Source organism: Podarcis gaigeae, assembly GCF_964106915.1.
Source record: "Podarcis gaigeae genome assembly, chromosome: 13".
Lineage (NCBI taxonomy): Eukaryota > Metazoa > Chordata > Lepidosauria > Squamata > Lacertidae > Podarcis > Podarcis gaigeae.
The window spans coordinates 43,027,355-43,052,435 of record NC_139689.1 but is presented as its reverse complement, the minus strand read 5'-3'; the positions used below and the strand labels follow the sequence as shown (position 1 = coordinate 43,052,435).

General features: G+C 46.2%; 1 protein-coding gene across 3 annotated transcripts in view; it reads left to right on the top strand.

Annotated features, from left to right (window-relative positions):
• PLCD3 (phospholipase C delta 3) overlaps positions 1 to 25,081 on the top strand; it is an 88,535-nt gene that overhangs the window by 23,327 nt on the left and 40,127 nt on the right. For 2 of the 3 annotated variants that reach the window (XR_014557438.1, XM_083709295.1), the window contains exons 2-4: positions 13,123 to 13,284; positions 22,191 to 22,419; positions 24,454 to 24,583. Coding sequence is in view for 2 of the 3 variants with exons in the window: in XM_083709295.1 (XP_083565421.1) it covers positions 13,123 to 13,284; positions 22,191 to 22,419; positions 24,454 to 24,583 (521 nt within the window). In the remaining variant the exon portion in view is untranslated. Of the gene's footprint in view, positions 1 to 6,827; positions 6,881 to 13,016; positions 13,285 to 22,190; positions 22,420 to 24,453; positions 24,584 to 25,081 lie in introns of those variants that run through there. The other variant, XM_083709296.1, reaches the window with a different exon arrangement.

Genomic DNA, 25,081 nt, shown 5'->3' with positions numbered 1-25,081 from the left:
CCTAAACTACCCTGCGATCCTCGGAAGAAGGGCAGTTTATGAATTTGATAAACAAAATAAGAAAATAAAGCAATAAATAAATTCTGAGGTAGATGCTAGTAACATTTTGCATTCTTTAAATAAAGTGAATGAGGAAAAGAGGGAGAGGAAGGAAAAAGAAAAGCAATGGCTGCAGATACAAAATACGTTTTAAACACACGCCGCCCCAAAATAACTGGGAACTGTAGTTTGTTAAGGGTGCTGGGAATTGTAGCTTGTTGTCGGGGCAAACTACAGTTCCCAGGATTGTTTGGGTGTGTGTGGGATGTGCTTTAAATGTACGTATAGTGTATACACAGCCACCAAGGGGTGGTTAATGGGGAAAAGACAGGGCTATAAAAGCTACTGGTTAGGATTAAGGTGAATCCTTGGAAGACAACAAAAACGACAGGCAATTTAGCCATGGTTGGTGTCCTTGCCACCATCCAGATTTTAATTCATCACAGCAGCCGAGAAAAGCCAGTTGGCATTTCATTCAGGGACGTTAAGGAGAAGCGGTCGGCAAGGCCTAAACAAAGCTGCAAGCCGCATCAATGAAGACTGGGCGAAATATGAGCGGAACGTCTTGCAGAACCTCTCGCCGCTTTTGAGCTGGAGGGCTTGAGGAGTTACGTAAGGACAGCGGGGTTAAATATAGACCATGGGGAGTTTCTTATGCAACAGCCACTGGCAATTTCGATGACAGGTTTGTGAGCTGTGCAAAAGAAAAATATCAACGGAGGTTCCTCTGAGTTCATTCATGCCCATCGGAGCCCGTTTTTACTCCTGAAATTACCCAGAATTGCTGTGGCCTTGATGGACTTGCTTGGTCATGTTTTGTGGAAGTGCCATCGCTCGTGCCAAGCGGCGAGAAGTGGGAGGGTGGCAAAGCTCTCGCACGCGGAGGGCAGCTTGGTGCACAGGGGTCTATATCAGTGGTTCTCAACCTGTGGGTCCCCAGATGTTGTTGGACTACAACTCCCATCATCCCTGAGCTAGTTAGGGATGATGGGAGTTGTAGTCCAACAACATCTGGGGACCCACAGGTTGAGAAAGGTTGGCTAGCTTGGAGGTTTCTTGGTTTGTGGCAGGACTCCCATGTCTCTTAACACTGGCATGGGAGTTGTTCGACAAGGGCAGCAGCCCTGTGCCATTGACCCAACACTGCTACACCCCCATGAGACTTTCTGGTTGAATTTCTGCCTGTCACATGGTTGTAAAGGCCCAAGAGCCCTGCCAGGAGACGCTGAGGGCTGCCTGAATAATTTTGTTGTTGTTGTTTAGTCGTATAGTCGTGTCCAGCTCTTCGTGACCCCATGAACCAGAGCACGCCAGGCACTCCTGTCTTCCACTGCCTCCCGCAGTTTGGTCAAACTCATGTTCGTAGCTTCGAGAACACTGTCTGTATAATAATAATAATATTTATACCCCGCCATTCTGGGTGGCTCCTAACAGGATATTAAAAGCACAATAAAACATCAAACATTAAAAACTTCCCTAAACAGTCCATACTTTGCATGATTGTGTGTCCCAACAAGTGTAGTAGTAGTAGTAGTAGTAGTAATAATAATAATAATAATAATAATAATAATAATAATAATAATTTATACCCCATCCATCTGGCTGGGTTTCCCCAGCCACTCATTAAAAGCACAATAAAACATCAAACATTAAAAGCTTCCCTAAACAGGGCTGCCTTCAGATGTCTTCCAAAAGTCAGATCGTTGTTTATTTCCTGGACATCTGATGGGAGGGCATTCCACAGGGCAGGTGCCACTACCGAGAAGGCTCTTCCTGGTTCCCTGTAACCTTACTTATCGCTGCGAGGAAACCGTCAGAAGGCCCGTGGAGCTGGGTTAAGCCGTCCCCCGATGTATATACATCCATATACTGTACTGTTTTTAACACTTGATTGGGAGCCGCTCAGAGTGGCTGGGGAAACTCAGCCAGATGGGCGGAGTATAAATAAATTATTATTATTATTATCATCACCATCATCATCATCATCATTATTATTACCATCCATATCTAAAGGGAAAGGGATCTGATGCTGGAAACACTTTGGAAACACCTGTAGAAGTGATAAGTTGCTAACATGCCCATAATTTTCTGTTACTCTGGATGCTGTTTGGTAATACATGGCCACAGAGCAACTGAGTGAAGACACAGTACTAATTTGCGAACAATTGTAAGCTGAACTGTGCTTTTGTTCCTGTGAAAATGCAGCCAGACGCCAGCTCTGTGCACAGCTTGTTGGATGTTGCAGGCATCAAACAGATTGCATTCCTTGCCTCCACTCGGTTGCGCATTGACTGCAGACACCCAGATGGGACAAACCACACACCTGGTTGTGGGTCTGAATCAGTTCTTATTAGATGTGCGGTGTGGACGCTTGCAGACTTCACGAATCCAGATTTGGGACTGATAAACAGCCTTCCGATCTTTATGATCAGGAAGCTGGTTTGGATTTCGGGAAGGGGAGGGAGGACAAGGAATGTAAGGAAAAGATGCAACAAGATGTACTCAAGACAGAATAGTGAAACAAGCAGTGCATCATAAGTGATTATTCTGTTTTCTTACGCCTTTCAGGCCCCTTTCAAAGAGGAAGGGTCCAAGATTTGGGAGAACTCCTTGAAGTGTTGGTGGGTTCCCACGAGGCAAGACACAGTGATAACAGCAAGAACCTTTATTGAACTACGTAACGAGAAAACTGGGGCAAAGCAAATGCTTCTATACATTTCTGAAAGCCTGGGCCACTCCCACTCCCAACGTGACTGGCTGTCTAAACTTCCAAGCTGCGAATCACAACTTAGAGTTCAAGGGCCAGTGTTGTTGTTGTTTAGTCGTGTCCAACTCTTTGTGACCCCATGGACCAGAGCACACCAGGCACTCCTGTCTTCCACTGCCTCCCGCAGTTTGGTCAAACTCATGCTGGTAGCTTCGAGAACACTATCCAACCATCTTGTCCTCTGTTGTCCCCTTCTCCTTGTGCTCTCCAATCTTTCCCAACATCTTTTCCAGGGAGTCTTCTCTTCTCATGAGGTGGCCAAAGTATTGGAGCCTCAGCTTCAGGATCTGTCCTTCCAGTGAGCACTCAGGGCTGATTTCCTTCAGAATGGATAGGTTTGATCTTCTTGTGGTCCATGGGACTCTCAAGAGTCTCCTCCAGCACCATAATTCAAAAGCATCAGTTCTTTGGCGATCAGCCTTCTTAATGGTCTAGCTTTCACTTCCAGACATCACTACTGGGAAAACCATAGCTTTTACTATACATACCTTTGTTGGCAAGGGGATGTCTCTGCTTTTTAAGATGCTGTCTAGGTTTGTCATTGCTTTTCTCCCAAGAAGCAGGCGTCTTTTAATTTCGTGGCTGCTGTCACCATCTGCAGTGATCAAGGGCCAGTGGCGGAGGCCCAAATCCTGAAATGTTCTGTGATTGGACATCATGTATTGAATCAGAACACAGGAGCTCAGAATCCTTCGTCCAGACTCAAGCTCAGGCAAACACAGACCACTGAATACATAACACTGTTTGATGGCAACCAAGTCTACTCTCCCTTCTGCTTCTCAGATCTTCTGTTGAGACTGGGGCGGTGGACACAATCCCCCCTGCTCTGCATCCAATGCACACACACAACACACACCCCACTGCTTGGATAAGGATACATGACATTAGCCACAATCCATATCCATCCTGTAGTTTCTTACAAAATATTTTGCTTTGATGCGTTCCCCGTACCCCAAAACTACCTTGAGGAAAAGAACGACTTTAGGCCAGTAATGTGTATACAGCCTTGGGTCTTAGTTCTCACAGAGGTCTGAGAATAGCTGTCAGTTTCCCTTTTTATTCCGAATAGGATTCCTCGCAAGAAAGGGGAAAAGTTGAAGCTATGGGTCTGAGCAACACCAGACTGCAGATGGGATATCTCATGAGTAAGTGGTGCTTCACACAAGTGATTGCTCCTCCCTTTGATATAGAAAGCTTGATGTCTAGGAGAGTTCTAGCCCTGACATGCTAGTTTGATGTGCAGTGGTACCTCGGGTTACATACGCTTCAGGTTACAGACTCCACTAACCCAGAAATATTACCTCGGGCTAAGAACTTTGCTTCAGGATGAGAACAGAAATCGTGCTCCGGCGGTGCGGCAGCAGCGGGAGGCCCCATTAGCTAAAGTGGTGCTTCAGGTTAAGAACAGTTTCAGGTTAAGAACAGACCTCCGGAACGAATTAAGTACTTAACCTGAGGTACCACTGTGTTTTGTTTTCATGGAGGGGTAGCCTCTGAAGTTCGTCCTATAATGACTAATGGGGACTTTAATAATAATAATAATAATAATAATAATAATAATAATAATAATAATGTGATAAAATTTGCCAGCCGCCATAGTCGCAGCACTGATCCCCTTTGCTCACTCCCTTATTAAAAATCTCTTGTGCGCATTAGATGAATCATGTGCCTGTTTTCTTCTGTCAAACCCCGGAGGGGGCGAAGAGGTGTTTGGAAACATAGGCCTGTGGCAGCCCGAAACACTTCTGTTAAATCCACGACTGACCCTTTAGCTTCTCCTCCACATCCTCCCGACCTTTTAAAACCCAGCTGACTGTAAACAAAAATTCTCAGCGCACAGATGGCGAGATGGGAGGCAGGAAGGGGGGCTGAGGAACGGAAAGAGGGAAAACATAGAAAAAACGAACCGGGGTGAAGTCAGAACTATTGCAAACTTCTCTGGATTGTGAGTTCTGTGTCAAAGCCAGGCCAAATATTTTCCTTGAAACAATGGCGGTGATGCGGTTGTTTCTGGTTAAAATAACAGCTAAAATCCCTAGCCAGCAGTTAAAAGGGAAGAAAAAGCAAAAAAGAGAGGGGTATTGGCTCTTCTTCTGCAGAGCAGCTGGAAAAAACAACACAACCGATATCAACACGGGTGAGACTTGTCCGTGTTTATCATTCAGAAGAGGGGATGATGGCAACAAAACCGAGGGGCACGGGTTGATCGGAAACTTCCTTGCACAAACACCGCTCCCCATTCTGTTGCCTCCCCATCACATTCCAGCACCCCATTGCCTTGACGGCCTCTGGAAACATTCCACCCCTCCTGCCCTGCCCTGCCCTCTCTGCCTTGGCTTGCTTTTTTTATTTCCTAGGAACGTATAACAACAACTTCTGGGCACCAGAGGAGGCCTTTGCTAAGAGGCATTTCTCCCTTTTCTCTCTCTCCCCCCCCCCCCGCCACCCCCAAGTAGAAATGGCTTTGCCTCAAGTGCAGAAAACAATTTCATTTTCAAGCCCTCCCGGCTGACTCACCTCCCCTTCCTGGTACAGCTCCCAGCTGTACAAAAAGCCACACAAAGGGCTTGGTCTGCAGAGCTGAAGGAAAAAGTGAGCCACTTGGCCAGCTACTGTCTATTCTTTGGTGTGTTTTACCCCCACTCCCTCCCCTGGATTTATTCATTTATTTTTTAAAGGGGTGTGGGAGAGAAATAGAGGTTTGGGGCAGGGGTGGGAGACTTGCGGTCCTCCCGATGTTGTAGGATTACAACGGCTTCGACTGGCCGGCTAAACCCAGGTAGCCAATGGGTTTCAAACCCTCAGTGAATTAGGGCCCTCTCCTGCATGCAAAGAATGGGATCCAGCAGATTGAGTAAAGGTAAAGGGACCCCTGACCATTAGGTCCAGTCGTGGCCGACTCTGGGGTTGCAGTGCTCATCTTGCTTTATTGGCCGAGGGAGCCGGCGTACAGCTTCCGGGTCATGTGGCCAGCATGACTAAGCCGCTTCTGGCAAACCAGAGCAGCACATGGAAACGCTGTTTACCTTCCCACCAGAGTGGTGCCTATTTATCTACTTGCACTTTGACGTGCTTTCGAACTGCTAGGGTGGCAGAGCAGGGACCGAGCAACGGGAGCTCACCCCGTCGCTGGGATTCGAACCGCCGACCTTCTGATCGGCAAGTCCTAGGCTCTGTGGTTTAACCCACAGCACCACCTGCGTTCCAGCGGATTGAGTAGATGAGACCAATTGTGGGTCCAGGTTTCTGCACATGGTGTGTAGCAGGAAGGTAAAAAGGTAAAGGACCCCTGGATGGTTAAATCCAGTCAAAGGCAACTATGGGGTGCAGTGCTCATCTCGCTTTTTAGGCCAAGGGAGCCAGCGTTTGTCCACAGACAGCTTTCTGGGTCATGTGGCCAGCGTGACTAAACCGCTTCTGGCGCAACGGAACACCGTGATGGAAATACCGTTTACCTTCCCGGCGCAGTGGTACCTATTTATCTACTTGCGCTGACGTGCTTTCGAACTGCTAGGTTGGCAGGAGCTGGGACAGAGCAACAGGAGCTCACCCCATTGCAGGGATTTGAACTACCGACCTTCTGATCAGCAAGCCCAAGAGGCTCGGTGGTTTAGACCACAGCACCACCCACGTCCCGTGCATGTGTGGCAGGAAGTGAGGAGCAGATGGGACTCATCAACCTAGGAAGGTAGCCCATCTAGGAGAAGGAAAACTCTTGAGCCTAAACCTCCAGTGCCTTGCTGGACATCTTTGGGAGACGAGAAGGCTGAGTAAAGCCTGCAGAAATCCAGAGTGGAGTCTTATAAGATGGTTGGACGGCCCTTCGTAACTCCTGGTGCCAAAGTGTATTGCTCTGCTTTCCTTTGGACCACATCAGCCAGGCCTAGAAGGGCATCTGTCATCTGGGCAGCCCATGACCTCCATACACCCAGCCCAGGCTTGCATCCCAGAGTCTGGTAACAGCAGACTCCCATAAGATACGATATGATAATCTTTATTGTCATTGTCCCATACAGAGCAACGAAATTGAAAATCTACATCAGACATTCAGAAACCAACAAGCCTGCTATCCCAGCCTAGTTAGCCCCCTAAAAACTCTGATACCCCATAATTAAATACAATATACTCCCATAGAGACTACCTTACACTGCGTTTAAACCAAAGTCGCATTTGGATAAAAACTGTTTCTCAGGCGGCTACTCCTAGTCTTTATAACCAAGTACCTTCTTCCAGAAGGCAGAAGCTGAAAGAGATCGTTTCCGGGGTGCCCGCTATCCTGCACTATCTCTGCAGCTTTCTTATGGCACCTGGAAGCATAGATTTGATCCAAGGTAGGGAGAGTGCATCCAGTTATTCTCTCCGCAGTCTTTACAACCCTGGACAGCATTGTTTTTTCCCTGACTGTGCAGCTCCCAAACCCCACACTCAGGCCATAAGTTATAATTTCTCTCCATGAGCATCCCTGATTATTGGCCTCCCGGCTAGGGCTGCTCGGAGATGAAGTCCAACAATATCTGGGTTGCTGCAGGACAATTTAGGGATTGTATCATGGAATTTGGAGGGATGTGACAACTGGAGGATAACTCCGTTCCAGTCCATGCGATTGTTTTGGGAAGCCTGAATCAGGTTGGTCCATTTAAAATGGCGGACCAAGGAAAATCCTTGAGCATCCCTAGATCTGCGCGTGTATGCGAGTGTGATTGCTGCAGGTGCCGTCAATAGTTTCAGGGATTGCCCCCTCAGGAACCTAGTCTCTGGGGTTGCTGCTTTCCTGAAGAGCTGGAGGAAGAACAGATAAGGAGGAAATGTTCCCTCTTTGGTGCCTCTTGGCACTTCAGACAACCGTCTCCTGCAGGAACTACCGTATTTTTCACTCCATAGGGCGCACCGGACCATAGGGCGTACCTAGTTTTTAGGGGGGGAAATAAAGAAAAAAAATTATTCATCCCGCTCGCTGTCTTGGCTTTCTCTTTAGCTGTGCGCAACCTCTCCAGCCGGGAGAGGCTGCGCGTGGCTTTGGCAGAAGCCAAGACAGCGAGCGGGATGGATCCCGCTTGCTGTCTTGGCTTCGTTTTTAGCCGCGGGGCTGGGGCGGGAGAAGCCCGAGCTTCCCCCGACCCCAGCCCCCAGAACAGGTCTGGGAGCGGCGGCAAGGTTGCGCGCAGCCTTGCCGCCGCTCCCGGAGCTAGTGGGGCTGGGGGCGCGCTCCTAAGCCTTGCAGATAGCTGCCTAAAGCCTGGAGAGCGAGAGGGGTTGGTGCGCACCGACCCCTCTCGCTCTCCAGGCTTCAGTGAAAGCAACGCGTTCCCTCTGCACTTCAGAGGCTTCCCGTTGCTATCGCTGAAGCCAAGGAGTCTGCATTCGCTCCATAGGACTCACACACATTTCCCCTTCATTTTTGGAGGAGGGAAAATGCTTCCTATAGAGCGAAAAATACGGTAGCTCCTTGGGTTGAAAACTCCAGGGAGCTGTCGGAGTAGCCAGCATGTATCCTTTGGCCACACTGAGCACACTGCCTTTTACATCCAGCACCTCAGGTTCCCTGCCCTGAACCCAATAAAGCTCCTTTTACTTCCACAGCCGCTCTTTCAATCTAAGCCACGTGGCATGATTTCTCCTGAAGAGCACCACATTCGATTCTCCTTTGGGACCGGCCGTGCTCTCGGGCACTCTTGGCACATGTGCAAGGACAGCCCTGAAAGGGAAAAAAGGGAGGATGGCTGGAGAGTAGCCGCTAGTGAGTTATATTCTGCTTCGGGTCTCTGTTGACCACCCAGGCTAGCAGCACGTCTGAGCATCAGAGGTTTTTTTCTCCCACCTCCCCAAAGGAGGTCTGCAACGTTGCACAACACTGACACTTAATCGCCGTCCAGGAAATCAGGTTGCAGTCTGCTTCCAAAAATGGCCGAAGCCATAGGGAGAAGCAGCAGGATAAATATAACCACGATTTCTGATGGAACATACACAACGTTGGAAGGGGTCGTTTCTGTCGGCGGAGGGAGGTTTTCTGTATCAGCATCAATGTGTACTAATAGCCAACTCCGTTTGAGTGACATTCCATATGTAGTTAAAACAGCACAGCCCACCCACAAGCAGCCAGGTTTTGTGCGGACGGCACGGAGTATTTGCAGGTGTGAAGGAGCCCAAAGGTTTGCAGAAGTACAAAAATCATTAGGGTTGAAGTAGGCAGCATTAGCAGGTGGCGCTGTGGGTTAAACCACAGAGCCTAGGACTTGCCGATCAGTAGGTTGGCAGTTCAAATCCCTGCGTCGGGGTGAGCTCCTGTTGCTGGGTCCCTGCTCCTGCCAGCCTAGCAGTTCGAAAGCACGTCAAAGTGCAAGTAGATAAATAGGTACCGCTCCAGGGGGAAGGTAAATGGCATTTCCGTGCACTGCTCTGGTTCTCCAGAAGCGGCTTAGTCATGCTGGCCACATGACCCGGAAGCTGTACGTTGGCTCCCTCGGCCAATAAAGCGAGATGAGCACTGCAACCCCAGAGTCAGTCACGACTGGACCTAATGGTCAGGGGTCCCTTTATCTTTACCTTTAGGTAGCATTAGACTTACTCAGAGTTAGACCCATTGGCATGCATAGATCAGAGTATCCGAGGCCCATTAATTTAAGCCTGTCCTCAGCTGCTGCTGTGATTTGACTTCACCCTGGATTCATACTCCGTTGTCTCTCAAGATAGACGGATCCGTAACAAAAACTCCAAGCAGGACACAGTTGGAGAACCCCAAAACAAATAAGGATTCTGCATGTTCAATGGGCACAGAGCACTAACTATTGAGGTACAAAGAGGAACTCCCAAGGAATGGAATATCCTGGAAGTGGGCATGGCTGGTTGGCTGGAAACCTAAGCAGGAGAATTCCACACTGCAATGTTTAGTTGCAGATCCCACTTGTACTTCTGTAAGTCTCACCTGCCTATAGAGGTGTTTTAGTATGTTTCTAAGCACAATTCAAAGTGTTGGTGCTGACCTTTAAAGCCCTAAACGGCCTTGGCCCAGTATACCTGAAGGAGCATCTCCACCCCCATTGTTCAGCCTGGACACTGAGGTCCAGCTCTGAGGGCTTTCTGGCTGTTCCTCACTGCGAGAAGTGAGGTTACAGGGAACCAGGCAGAGGGCCTTGTCGGTGGTGACACCCGCCCTATGGAACACCATCCCATCAGATGTCAAGGAAATAAACAACTATCTGACTCTTAGAAGACATCTGAAGGCAGCCCTGTTTAGGGAACTTTTTAATGTTTGATGTTTTATTGTGCTTTTAATATTCTGTTGGGAACTGCCCAAAGTGGCTGGGGAAACCCAGCCAGATAGGCTGGGTATAACTAATAAATTTTATTTTATTTTAGCACTTTTTGGCACACACAATCATGCAAAGTTTGGACTGGGGTCATGCATTCAAGCCTTCCCCATGTGAATCTGCCCTTTTGGAGGCTTTGACTTGTGTAATTTTGACCGCAAGTAGAACCTTCCACACAATCAAGGAGCTGAAAAAAGCAGGGTCCCCAGTTGTGCAGAGAGTTCTACGTACGTTCAGGTGAACTTGAGTAAAAGCCCTTTCCTACTCAACATGGTAAGATCCAGACAGCTTGCATTCATATTCCCTTTCCCCTATCCCCTATTGTATCTTCAGGCAGGCGTCTGAACACAGCTTATGCATTGCCCTCCCCCAGAAGTGTGCAGCTTAGCTTGTTTGCTTGAGCCACCTGCAGATACATATAAAGGTACAGAACATTTAAAATACCATATAAATTACTTCCGTGTTTGCTGTCTGCCGCAGCATATTACCCTTGTATCAGCTGCAAAGTCTGCAGCACTTACAACAGGCTTTCCACGCATCGAAACCATTTATTTTCTGCAATAGGTTCTTCTGAACATTTTCACACTGATCGTAGATAACCCCAAATTTCAATGACGGGTGCTGTTTTGGTTTTTTCTCTTTCAGTTGTACATTACATTTCCCACAATGTGGGTGGTTTTTTAAAATGTTGATACCTGAGGCAGAATGCCTTTGAGCATGTACAGAGTACCTTTGACAACATACTTCCTTGGGGGTGGGAAACTCCCAGAAGCGCTGCTGTGTGTTGATTTCAAGAAGCCAGCGTAATTGTTCTGGCAGAGTGCAGGCCAGGTTTAATAGAATCCTATAAGCGTCGAGCCAGGAGGGACACCCCAGGGGCAATCTAGTCCAACCCCTTGCAATGTAGACGACATTGGAAGAAAAGCCATACGCACTCTGTGCTCAAGATCTCTCTCACTATAATAGAATATTGGGGTTAATATATATATATTATTTTTAATTCTGCCTTGTTGTTGTTGTTTAGTCGTGTCCGACTCTTCGTGACCCCATGGACCAGAACACGCCAGCACTCCTGTCTTCCACTGCCTCCCGCAGTTTGGTCAGACTCATGTTTGTAGCTTCGACAACACTGTCCAACCATCTCGTCCTCTTTCGTCCCCTTCTCCTTGTGCCATCCATCTTTCCCAGCATCAGGATCTTTTCCAGGGAGTCTTCTCTTCTCATGAGGTGGCCAAAGTATTGGAGCCTCAGCTTCAGGATCTGTCCTTCCAGTGAGCACTCAGGGCTGATTTCCTTCAGAATGGAGAGGTTTGATCTTCTTGCAGTCCACGGGACTCTCAAGAGTCTCCTCCAGCACCATAATTCTAAAGCATCCATTCTTCGTCGATCAGCCTTCTTTATGGTCCAGCTCTCACTAGAACGTTGAGTGAGTTGAGCTGGGGTCAGGAAGGGAAAAGGTGTCAACTTTGGAAGAAACATAAAACAAAACTTAGCACTGTTGCCCAGAGAGGGCCGCTAAGCCCAACAGCAAACAACAGCCATTGATGCGGTCTGTTAATGCCTGCCACCAAGGCTTAAGTGCTGAATGCAGTCCTCCTGGCTCTTCGCCCCTTTGTTGTTTTCATAGCTCTGTAGCCAAGAGATCATCTCAGGATCTTTCTCACTGTCTTCTGTTGCCCCTCCCAAACTATCTGTGCATATTTGCATTAGGGGGCCTCTCTGTCCCGTTCCAGCAGAAAGCACCAATGCTTTTTCCAGATTTCCTGCTTCTTCCTCCTCTTAAGATTCTTGGCTTCTCCATCTTTTTTTCACGCCCTGACAGAAAAGTTTGCATCAAACCTCAGTAGGAAGAGCCAGTGGTGGAGAACCGAAAGAAAATAGCAGCAGGTTACAGACGCTTCAGGTTACAGACTCTGCTAACCCAGAAATAGTACCTCGGGTTAAGTACTTTGCTTCAGGATGAGGACAGAAATCGCACGGTGGCAGCGCAGCAGCAGCAGCAGGAGGCCCCATTAGCTAAAGTGGTGCTTCAGGTTAAGAACAGTTTCAGGTTAAGTACGAACCTCCGGAACAAATTAAGTACTTAACCTGAGGTACCACTGTGCTTTGCTGGAAGCCGCCCAGAGTGGCTGGGGAAGCCCAGCCAGATGGGCAGGGTAGAAATTAATAATAATAATAATAATAATAATAATAATAATAATAATGAGTAAATGCAACATAAATCCAGAGTGGAGTCCCTAAGACAGTTGGATGGCGCCTTGTACTCCTCTCCGGCAACTCCTGCAGCCCAGCTACTGCCAAGTGTGTTGTTCCGCCCTCCTCTGAACCGCTGTAAGGCAGAGAGCGGTGTCTTGTAGTCTGGCCAGCCCAAGATTTCCATACACAATTTCCATACGCACTGTCCAGGCTTGCACCCTGGGGAAGTCACTTCAGTGTTGCTAATGCAGCAGTTTGATTTCACCCTCAGTGGTGCACTCCATTGTTGCTTGAGACAGCTGCAGAATCTGCTACTGGTCTACTGTAAACCATGTCATTTCCTCTGACCCTGCAGGCCTGAAAGTGATTCAGAAGTTGTGAAAGTCTAGGCTTGGTTATTGTGCACCAAGGACTAGGATTCCACACATTTCATCACTGACTAGATTTATGCTGTTTCCAAAGAGAATTTCGAAATTCTAATGGTTTTTCAAAATGCAGGCTTTTTTTTTTTTAAGTGCAGGGTTGGGAGTTTGCAACACTTTTTATTTATTTTTAATCCTCTTAATCCAGAGAGTGATGGCTGGCTGAGGTTGAAAGGAAAAGGCACTTTGCACGTGTTTAGAGGCACTCTTTTTCACGTGAACATTTTACATTATGTTTCAGGGACAGCATTCAGAACAGAGTTCCAGGGCTGAATTCTGGCTCAGATCAAGCACTGGCGAATGGAAGTGTGTTCTAAAGATCGGAAATGTATGTTGGGTTCATCATGGGTTTTATAGCTGCTACCATTCGCTTTCTCTTTTCTCTGGACAGGCCTGACAGACGATGAAGATATCAAGGTAATGCTGAAAGGTTCCCCCTTTTGGAAAGTCAAGGCCAAGCCGGCACAGAAGCAAAGAATATATCGGCTGCAGGAAGATGGAATGACCATCTGGTTTGAGACTCGTTTCAAGAAGGCTTACTCCAAACATGTCTGTAAGTATCTAAGCGTGTCTGTTTGTGTATGTACTCTTCAAATCCAGACTAGCTGGGCAAATCCGGAATAATTTTAGGAGGTCTAGAAGTGGTAAACCTTCTAGTTGAAATACTTAAAAATATTGCTGTTTTCTCAAGTACTTTGAACTCGGGACGCTTCCAGACTGTCCCTATTTTCAGGTGGGAACACTTGCCAGCAAATTCAGATTGAGAGGTCAACAAACAGATCAGACATTTTTGCAATAAGGAAACTGCTGGGAAAATGCAGTAGATAACTAATCTCGCAAACAAAGCGTAATGAATATGCTCATTTAATAAGTCAACATTGTCTTGTCTCCCTGCAAACAATTTGGGATGAATACTCAATAAGCAGATCTTCAGCTCTCTTCCCTGTCTCAGGCAATTCAGGGGCGTTAAAAGCCAAAAGTACAGAATCACAGTGAGGTTTGGGGTGAGGAGAAATGATTGTGACTCAGGAACCCTGGCAGGGGAGAGGACTACACTGGAAGAAGGAGATAATTGCATAAGTTTATAGTTCCCAAAGACTTTTCTTTTGGTGCTTATTACAGATCAGGAAGCTTAAGGCGTATTTATCTTCAGCTAACATTGTGGGGTTTCCTTCCCCTCTGAGATTGCCACCGTTATGGAACTATCATCTTCAAACTAGTGCCCAGTGGTGTTTCCTATTCCCATCCCCTCAATTAGTATATATTTAAGATATATACTGTACATATTTTTTCTCCGTTTTTCAGAAGAGAGAGGCTGGAAACTGGTGTAGTGTTATATTGATATACAAAGGATATGTTGTGTGCGGTGGTGGAAGCAGGCAGCTAAGTAACTGTGCTTTGCATTTTGCCAATTTCAGTCGCGGACAGGGAGACTGAGTGGCAAAGGCCCGCAATGTCTGACCCAGTAGATTTTGACCTGTGAAACCTTAAACAGCTCAGGACCACAAAACCTCAAGGACCGCCTCTTTCCATATGAACCCACCTGGACCCTGAGATCATCTTCTGAGGCCCTTCTTCGTGCACTTCCTCCACAAGAGGGTGGCAACACGAAAATGGGCCTTTTCGGTGGTGGCTCCCTATTTCTGGAATGCTCTCCCCAGGAAGGTTCGGCTGGTGCCTTCATTATACAGCTTTAAGCACTGGGCAAAAACATTCCTCATTCCTCCCCCCCCCCCCCCCCCGGCCTCCGATTGACACCCAATGCTCTTTTAAAATGTTTTGGAGGATGTGGGGTATTATTGGGTTGTTCTTGTTTTTTTAATTACCGGTATATATTTTGTGATTTTATGTTGTGAATCGCCCTGAGACTTGCGGGTGTATGGCGATATACTAATAATAATACAGCAGTACCTCGGGTTACAAACACTTCAGGTTACAGACTCCACTAGCCCGGAAGTAGTACCTCAAGTTAAGAACTTTACCTCAGGATGAGAACAGAAATTGCTCCATGGCGGCAGCGGGAGGCCCCATTAGCTAAAGTGGTACCTCAGGTTAAGAACAGTTTCAGGTTAAGAACGGACCTCTGGAACGAATTAAATTTGTAACTAGAGGTACCACTGTAATAATAATTAATGATGATGATAATAATAATAATAACCACCTGCTGCAACAACAACAATTTACTATTTATACCTCACCAATCTGGCTGGGTTTCCCCAGCCACTCTGGGTGGCTCCCAAAATAATAATAATAATAATAATAATAATAATAATAATAATAATATAAAGTGATAAAACATCAAACATTAAAAACTTCCCTAAACAGGGCTGCCTTCAGATGTCATCTAAATGTCAGATAGTTGTTTATTTCCTTGACATCTGATGTCAAGCAAAAGCACAATCTGTGTACAAATGCCTACAACACGCAATGGAGAAATGGAGAGGTTCATTTTCAGCACAAACGGATTATAACTTTCTTCCTTGAATCCGATTTAGATTGGCAGCTAAAAATTGGGACAGGGATGACTTAGGGATGATGTCGTGTGTACAGCACATTGTCACACAGTGAGTACATTTCCTAAGGGTCCCAAAAGCCTGTCTTGCACTGCAGGAGATGGAAAAACTGTTCATTCAGCTGTGGTTGCGACCATGTTTGAACAGCCACCTTGCTACAGGGCAACAGAGAAAGCTGTGTTTACTGTGTGTCAGGCCGGTGATCCATTTAGCTGAGTACACCTAACTAATAAAAGCTCTCCATGGTTTCGGAAAAGGGGACATTTCCAGTCCCACCCAGAGACGTCAGGGACAATAATGATTAAATTTATTACCCACTCTTTCACCCGGTGGGTTATATCAATTTAAAATTCAGAGATAAGAACAATTTGCAGTCAGAGGAATAGGGTGGGTCCCCAGCACACCGTAGAAATAAGGATGACAAGGAAGAGAATGGGGGTAAGTTTTAATTAGTGCATTCTCTAAGGAAGTTATGAGGGACGCGGGTGGTGCTGTGGGTTAAACCACAGAGCCTAGGACTTGCAGATCAGAAGGTCGGTGGTTTGAATCCCTGCGACGGGGTGAGCTCCCGTTGCTCGGTCCCTGCTCCTGCCAACCTAGCAGTTCGAAAGCATGTCAAAGTGCAAGTAGATAAATAAGTACTACTCCGGCGGGAAGGTAAACGGTGTTTCCGTGCGCTGCTCTGGTTCTCCAGAAGCGGCTTAGTCATGCTGGCCACATGAGCTGGAAGCTGTACGCCGGCTCCCTCGGCCAATAAAGCGAGATGAGCGCCGCAACCCCAGAGTCGGCCACGACTGGACCTAATGGTCAGGGGTCCCTTTACCTTTACCTAAGGAAGTTATACCTATCCCCCTGTTCAACGTTGTGGAAAGCAACAAGAATGGATGTTTGAAAGAAGAGAATTAATCAGTGGATGTACGAAACAAACAAATCTATGGCTGTACGTAGAACTAGTGGCCAGCATTGTGTGGACAAAGGTTGCAAGAAGGAGGAATAGTAACATAAGAAAAAGTATTTTGAAAAACCTAAGTAGACATGGCAAAGATGACAGCAAAGTCGAGTTCAAGGGATGAAATGGACCTGAAAGAATAAACTCCCTATTTGGTCATCTTGAAATATTGCATGTTAAATGAAATCATGGGCAGGATTAGATTTTGAGCAGCGGATGGACAACAAAATATAATAGCAATGGAAGAACTGTGGAATAGATAAAATTATAATGCAGCAAAGAAGAATGGGAATAACAACACCATGGAAGTCAACTTTTAAATTATGGATTAAATCTGTTATTTGTTAAGAGAAACTGGAACTCAATAAAAATTCATTGGCTGTAGAAAAAGGAATAGGGTGGGTCCTGAAAACACACAACATGAGGCGTGTTTTCAGTATTTGCTGAAGGCCTCGTAGTGAAGGTGTCAGATGTGAGGAGGGAATTCCACAATTTAGGGGCTGTCACAGAGACTGCCTTCTTATAGGCACCACCCCACAACCTCGAAGGAAGTAGAACTACCAAGAGGGTCTTCTCTGCTGATCTGAACACCCAAGAAGGTCTATAGGGTGGCGCTGTGGCCTAGACCAGTGTTTCCCAACCTTGTGCCTCCAGCTGTTTTTGAACTACAACTCCCATCATCCCTGACTAGCAAGACCAGTGGCAAGGGATGATGGGAATTGTAGTCCAAAAACAGCTGGAGGCACAAGGTTGGGAAACACTGGTAGACCACTGAGCCTCTTGGGCTTGCCGATCAGAGGTTGGCGGTTCGAATCCCCGTGAGGTGGTGAGCTGCTGTTGCTCTGTCCCAGCTCCTGCCAACCTAGCAGTTCGAAAGCTCACCAGTGCAAGTAGATAAATAGATACCGATGCGGCGTTAAATGGCGTTTCCATGCGCTTTGGCACTCCTCATGGTGTCCTGTTGTGCCAGAAGCGGTTTAGTCCTGCTGGCCACATGACCTGGAAAGCTGTCTGTGGGCAAACGCCGGCTCGCTCAGCCTGAAAGCGAGATGAGCGCCGCAACCCCATAGTCGCCTTTGACTGGACTTAACTATCCAGGGGTCCTTTACCTTTACCTTTTATAGGGTTTTAACCTGGGATGTCTGTGCACAAGGCAGATGTTCTGTCGCTGAGCTACAGCCCTGCTTTGATTCCCCTGTTATCTTTTCTCTGCAAGTGGGAACAGCTTGCTAGACTTTTTGTCTCGCCTGGGATTAAAACGATTAAAAACGAAATTGGCATCAGATCATCTTGTGCAAGCATTTTATGCTGTGCCCCTCTCTGCCTGTCCATCACCAGGGCTTCGGATTTCTGTTTAGTTTATAAGTCGGATATGAATCCTGTATGAAACTCTGAAAGGATGGGGCTTGAGAGATGCAGTATTTTGTGCCACTTTTGCCAAAGATTAGTTGTTGGCATCAGCGAAGGGGAGGTTGCAGAGGTTCAAAAGGTGAATTCCTTAAGCTGCGTGGTAGCATCCAGGCCGACAAGAACTAAATGCATGGAGCACTGGTATTTCTTTTTTCCTCCTCAACTCCCAAATGCTTTTGTAATGTACAGCAACCATAGCCCTTATGTTCCGCCATAGGACGTGGTCTGTGATGGTGGTTTAAAAAATGAATGAATGAATGAATTGGATTTTTTTCCCTGGGAAGTTTAACTTAGATTGCATAGAGCAACACTGCGGGGAACACACTGCCTTGTGTCCAGGGGGAGCGAGGCGAAAACAAAACACAGGAAAATGTTCTGTTACTGGATGTCAGGGTGGGGAAGAGAGAGAGAGAAAAAGATAACAAGACTCAGAGAAAGAATGGAAGAGAATAACAGGAAACAGCACAATGTTTGCAACAGCTGAACAGCATTTTCAAAGAAAGGGTATCAGTTTCAGGGATGACATAGAAGCTGGTTACGTTCTATGCGCTCCACAAATAAGTATAGAAGGATGTGATGTGGGGAGAAGGGCCTGGTTGCTATACAGATAGCAGGTGCAGGAGTCACAATCTCTGTCACAGTGGAGAGGAAAGGATCACAGCCGCTCCCCCTTGCTGAGGTCCCAATCCGGGGCAAGGACCCCATCCCACACAGCACCTGCCATTTACTTTTTAAGAGCCATTCGCCCGATTTCCTGTTTGACGGATGGCGTCTCTCGTTCGGTCCTCAGATTGCTGAGTGGTTTGAAATGCAACTGATGCAGGAGCCTATTGGATAGTGCTGGTGACGTCACTGATGACAAGAGATGCAGTCCTGCTCCCACAAATTTGTACAGTGGTACCTCAGGTTAAGTACTTGATTTGTTCCGGAGGTCTGTTCTTAACCTGAAAATGTTCTTAACCTGAAGCACCACTTTAGCTAATGGGGCCTCCTGCTGCCACCGTGCCGCTGCAGCACAATTTCTGTTCTCATCCTGAAGCAAAGTTCTTTACCTGAAGCACTATTTCTGAGTTAGCAGAGTCTGTAACCTGAAGCGTATGTAATCTGAGGTACCACTGTACTGGGTTTGGAGGGTCTTTTTGTTGCTAATTGTGAAAATGTACTTTAACGTCGTTTTTGGCCCCAGAGCTGTGTTCACCCTTGGCCAACCCTCCAGGGCTGTGTGTGTGTGTGTGTGTGTATGGAAAGAACAGCATTAAAAATAACTGTGACCAAGCCCTAAGCTCAGTTTGAGTATGGCAGAGGCGAGGTTTGAACCTAGTGCCTTGCCCGAAGCAGGAAATACTTGCTCCTTGAACCCGACTTCAACTTTCAGTTACTTATGGCTCATTAACACTTAAGTCAGGGTATGGTACAAGGGAAGGTGTGGGTTGGTTTGTTTTCCTTGGTTGCCCACCCCACATCACCCCCAGAGACAATAGAGTAGGGAACAGAATGGAATTTGAAAGCTTGTTTTGGGATGGGTTGGTGCAAGAAGAATTTGCGGACAAACAAGTACTGTAAAATGTTGTTTAGCAACTTGCTTTGAGGGTTTGTGTGTACAGTTTTGTAAGTGTGTGCAGGCACAATAGGAGCCCTCCGCCCTCATCCTGCTGTGTGACTTGGTTAGAGGGCAGAGGGAGGAGCAATATTGGTCCAGTAAAATAGTCTTTTTGCAAATTTGCTGCTTTTAAAAGGAGAGAGGTGTCTCCCAGTATAGTTGTACCTTGGAAGCCAAACAGCATATAGTTCCTGAATGTTTTGGTTCCCGAATGTTGCAAACCCAGGAGTGAGTGGTCCGGTTTGTGAACTATTTCCGGAAGCTGAACATCCGACGGGGCTTCTGATTGGCTGCGGCAGATTCCTGCAGCCAATCAGAAGCCGCGCTTTGGTTTCCGAACATTTTGGAAGCTGAATGGGCTTCCGGAATTGAGTCTGTTCGGCTTCCAAGGTACAACTGTCTAGGACAGGGGAGGGGCACATGTTTCAATGAAATAATAAAGGGTAGTTGTAAACGTAGTTTTATCAGGCCCATAAACTAAAAACAGCTATGAAAGTTGAAAGCCAGCAAAGGTCTGGAAGCACTGCACAGAATGAGTCTTGCGATTGAGGCAATGATCTTTTGGTTGTTTGAGGAAGATATTAGACTTGTGACTGGGAGCAGCCGCCGAGACCATATAACACCGGTCTTGAAAGACCTACATTGGCTCCCAGTACATTTCCGAGCACAATTCAAAGTGTTGGTGCTGACCTTTAAAGCCCTAAACGGCCTCGGTCCAGTATACCTGAAGGAGCGTCTCCACCCCCATCATTCTGCCCGGACACTGAGGTCCAGCTCCGAGGGCCTTCTGGTGGTTCCCTCCCTGCAGGAAGTGAGGTTGCAGGGAACCAGACAGAGGGCCTTCTCGGTAGTGGCACCCACCCTGTGGAACACCCTCCCACCAGATGTCAAAGAGAAAAATAACTACCAAACTTTTAGTAGATATCTAAAGGCAGCCCTGTTTAGGGAAGCTTTTAATGTTTAATAGGTTATTGTATTTTAGTGTTTTGTTGGAAGCCGCCCAGAGTGGCTGGGGGGACCCAGCCATAGTAAATTATTATTATTATTATTATTATTATTATTATTATTATTATTATTATTATATTGTTTCACAGAGATTTAAGGGCTCATCCACACTTAACTTTTGCCCTGTGTAGTTCCATACTTTCCCAGTCCATGTGAGATATATATATACATATACATATACATATACATATACATATACATATACATATACATATATATATATATATATCCTGCTGTTTTCCTAGGAAAGCCCACTCTTTCATGCTGAATTGGAACAAAAGCCTAGATAGCTCAATTGGCTAGAGCATGGTGCTGATAACGCCAAGGTTGCAGGTTCGATCCCCGTATGTGACAGCTGCATATTCCTGCATTGCAGGGGACTGGACTAGATGTCCCTTAGGGTCCCTTCCAACTCTACAATTCTATAATCTATGAAAAGGCAATTTGGATTTTTTTAAATTTTTTTTGTGGATTGCCGAGAGCATTAAAGAGCAGGTTTTAGCGTGGTTGAGTCCTAATAAAGCCCTGGGACCTTTGGATGAAGCATGGGTAATTAATAATCATAATATAATTCTGACTGAGACGTGTTTCAGACTACCTGTTTTAATGAGGATTTGTCTGAATGGTGTGCAAGGAGGCTAGATGATGTTGTCACAAAGCAAGTCTTGTCCTGTACTGTACAGTGCATTTTCCTTATTGCAAAAAAGGCTAATCTTTTGAACAGGGTGGATTTGATTTAAATCACTAGTTGGTAAGACTTGATTTGAATCATTTTTTTACAGAAAGACTCATTCTTGCTGGTATAATCTTAATATTTACAACCAGATGAAGGTTTCATTTTTGGAATAATAGTTTTTACAGTTATATCGAAAATTACTGATTTGGTTATACTGTTAGAAATACATAGACAGATAATTATGAAATTATTGTGAGGTTTAGTAAGTTAATGGGACGCGGGTGGCGCTGTGGGTAAAAGCCTCAGCGCCTAGGGCTTGCCGATCGAAAGGTCGGCGGTTCGAATCCCTGCGGCGGGGTGCGCTCCCGCTGCTCGGTCCCAGCGCCTGCCAACCTAGCAGTTCAAAAGCACCCCCGGGTGCAAGTAGATAAATAGGGACCGCTTACTGGCGGGAAGGTAAACGGCGTTTCCGTGTGCTGCGCTGGCTCGCCAGATGCAGCTTTGTCACGCTGGCCACGTGACCCGGAAGTGTCTCCGGACAGCGCTGGCCCCCGGCCTCTTGAGTGAGATGGGCGCACCAACCCCAGAGTCTGTCAAGACTGGCCCGTACGGGCAGGGGTACCTTTACCTTTACCTTTTAGTAAGTTAACTGTTTATACTTAGACAGCTTTTCTGCTGTACTTTATTGGAAGGAGAAAAACAATCATTTCCTTAATAACAATTTATTTAACTAAAACAATAACATTATAGCATATGTATCCATGTTTGTTAACTGATGTGGTTAAACAATTAAAAAACAAAATTCAGGCTGAGTTTTAGCGAACATGAAAAACTTAAAACAAATCCTTATTTCCTAATGAATAGCCTTTGGACTATAATGTAACGTAAACAGAAAACTATCTTTAGAAAGATTTTTCCTCCAAAAGCATTTTATTTTAAAAATCCAATTTAAATAAAAAAAATCATATTTTGTTGATTTTTTAAAAAAAAAAACATGGATTTTTATCCACCCTGCTTTTGAAGAAGCAGGTTTCTTGCACATTACCTCCCAATCACCTGTAATTTGCCAATATGTGATCAAATTCTGCCCCTAAACAGTGGCAATGTGGCCCTGAGCTACAGCCTTTTTAAAGCCCCAGTGAAGTTGCTAAGACTTGAGTTTGGAGATCGGAACTGGATTGTTAACTTTAAACCAACAGCCTTGCAGTTGGTGCACCAAAGTGATCAAGCCTGAAGCATGCAGCCTGGGATCTTGTTCTGTCCCTGATTTCTGTATGCAGTCCTGCATCCCTGTCTTGTCTTCCAGTCTCCATCCTACACATCGAAAGCGTGCGAGAAGGTTATCAGTCGGAGGGGCTTCGGAAATTCGGCGGCTCTTTCCCTGAGCAGCAATGCTTCACCATTGTCTTCAGGGGCAAGAGGAAAAACCTGGACCTAGCTGCCCGGAGTGTGGATGATGCTCAGCGATGGGTGCGAGGGCTCACAAAACTGATGGCCAGGGGTGAAGCCATGAGCCAGCGAGAGAAGCTCGAACAATATCCTTTCTGTTCAAGCCGCTTGAGCGCAGCGATTGTGTCAGTCCTTAGGCGCCAGGAAACATAAATCAAATAACTTAAAGATTTGCTGCTGTTTCATTGACACCTTATTTTGGCCGCCTGAGGCGGCTGCCTCAGTCTGCCGCAAAGAAGGGCCGGCCTGCAGCTTTTGGTACAGGAAAGAGCTTTAGCGACAAAGCCCAGACAACAAGGCTTTAAATGGTTTGTGGAACCGCATTTGGAGAAGGTTCCTAGAAGGTGAGATCAGAGCTTGTTTAAATCTGTGACCTGGTAGTGTATTAGAGGTACAGTGGTACCTTGATTCTTGAACATACCGTATTTTTCGCTCCATAGGGCGCTCTGGACCATAGGGCGCACCTAGTTTTTAGGGGGGGAAATCAATAAAAAAAATCTTATTCCCCGCCCCCCCCCCCCGCCTTTAATTTTTGGAGGGGGAAAAGTGCATCATATAGAGCAAAAAATACGGTAATCTGTTCCAGAAGACTTTTCAACTTCCGAAACGTTCGAAAACCGAGGCGCAAAGGGCTGGCTGCAAATGCATTTGCAAAAATCAAGAAACATGAAGCCGTTTGACTTCCAAGGCACATTCGAAAACGGAAGCATTTACTTCCGGGTTGTTGGTGTTCGGGTTCCGACAACAGAGACGTTTGAGAACCGAGGTACCACTGTATACTAATGGAGAAAAATTCAGATCTCTCTCTCTCTGAACTTGAAATTCCACTACTTTTAACTTCCTTGGTAAAAATAAGAACATGAAAGTTTACAGTAGTTGTTTTCAGTTCTTTTTTGTCTGAGGAATCCGTCATACTTTGCATTAGCCTGCAGAACCCTAATCCCCTCTCCTTGCTCCCCTCAAGCAAAGTTTTCAAAAATCCCCTTACTAAAGCCCCCTCAAGATGCCCTTCTTGTGGCACATTCATGATGATTTGTGCTCATGATGCTATTGGGGCAGTCACACACATCCCACTTTTGATACTGTTTGAGGCTGCTTCATTCCCAGTCGGTGAACATCCCGTAACTTCCTGCTGAGGTCCCGTAACTAGTTTATTTTTGTCCCACTTTTTAGTTGCGCTTTAGCACTTCTGGACAGCAATCTTGTGGTAGCATCACAGAGCGAACTAAAGCAGAATAAATCCACCCATTAATGCATTCTTATTGTGCCCAGGACATGTTTGCAGAATACAGCCACAATAAAACACCTGTCTGGGAGGGGCCCTAAATTTATTTAACCAATGCAAAATGCAAAGTTAAATTCTTACTTTAATTCTTAATTATAACTTGGGATATATATATATATATATATATATATGAATGAAATCATTGAAAGTGAAGTGCTTGATGTGGGAGGTTGTGAAATTTCATGGAACCCCTGTGAGATGCAAACAGAAGCCAAAACATTCATCATGGTTGGAAAACACTGACCAAGGTAGTAATTTTAGTATTTACCTCAAATCCAATTAGGTCCCTAAATGTATGTGCTAGGATATTGTTCTCTTTTACGAATGACCAGCACAGTCGTACCTTGGATCTCGAACACCTTGCAAGTCGAACGTTTTGGATCCCGAATGCCACAAACCCAGAACTGACTGTTCTGGTTTGTGAATGTTCTTTGGAACCCGAATGTCTGATGCGGCGTCCAATTGGCTGCAGGAAGTTCCTGCAGCCAATCGGAAGCTGTGCCTTTGTTTCCAAACGTTTTGGAAGGCGAACAGACTTCTGGAACGGATTCCGTTGGACTTCTGAGGTACCACTGGAGTTCTGAATACGAGTCTGGACATTCTAATCGAAGCATTTTCAAAACATTACCAAAGCTAATACCTCCTTACAAGACCTTAGCTCTAAATTGTCTAACAGCTTAGCTCCAGGAAATTTGTTTTTGTCTAAGGCTGAAGGGTTCCCGATTCTGCAATAATTCCCCTCATAATAATTCTTCCTGGGTGAAGACATGTTACCTTAGTTCCCAGGGATGGTGCCTCCGCTTTCCTTTTGTTCTTTCCTTACATCAGGTTTCACTTGGATCCATGACATCTTGCACCAGGCTGACAAGAACAAAGACAATAAGATGAGCTTCAAAGAAATCAAAAACATGCTGCGGATGATAAACATAGACATGAACGACATCTACGCCTACAGGCTCTTCAAGGTACTTCCTGGCCTTGTACGCTAGACGCCATCTTGCCTCCAGCTTCAGGACCTGCTTGGCTCTAGCTGCACACCTCCTTGGTTAGACGAAGGGTGCTTTGTCTCTAAGGTAAAGAGACACGGGTGGCGCTGTGGTCTAAACCACTGAGCCTCTTGCGCTTGCTGATCGGACGTTTGGTGGTTCGAATCCCCAAGACGGGGTAAGCTCCCATTGCTCTGTCCTAGCTCCTGCCAACCTAGCAGTTCGAAAGCACACCAGTGCAAGTAGATAAATAGGTACCACTCTGGTGGGAAGGTAAACGGTGTTTCCATGCGCTCTGGTTTCCGTCACAGTGTCCCGTTGCACCAGAAGCGGTTTAGTCCTGCTGGCCACATAACCCAGAAAGCTGTATGTGGACAAACGCCGTCTCCCTCGGCCTAAAAGCAAGATGAGCGCCGCAACCCGATAGTCGCCTTTGACTGGACTTAACCATCCAGTGGTCCTTTACCATTTTTTCTT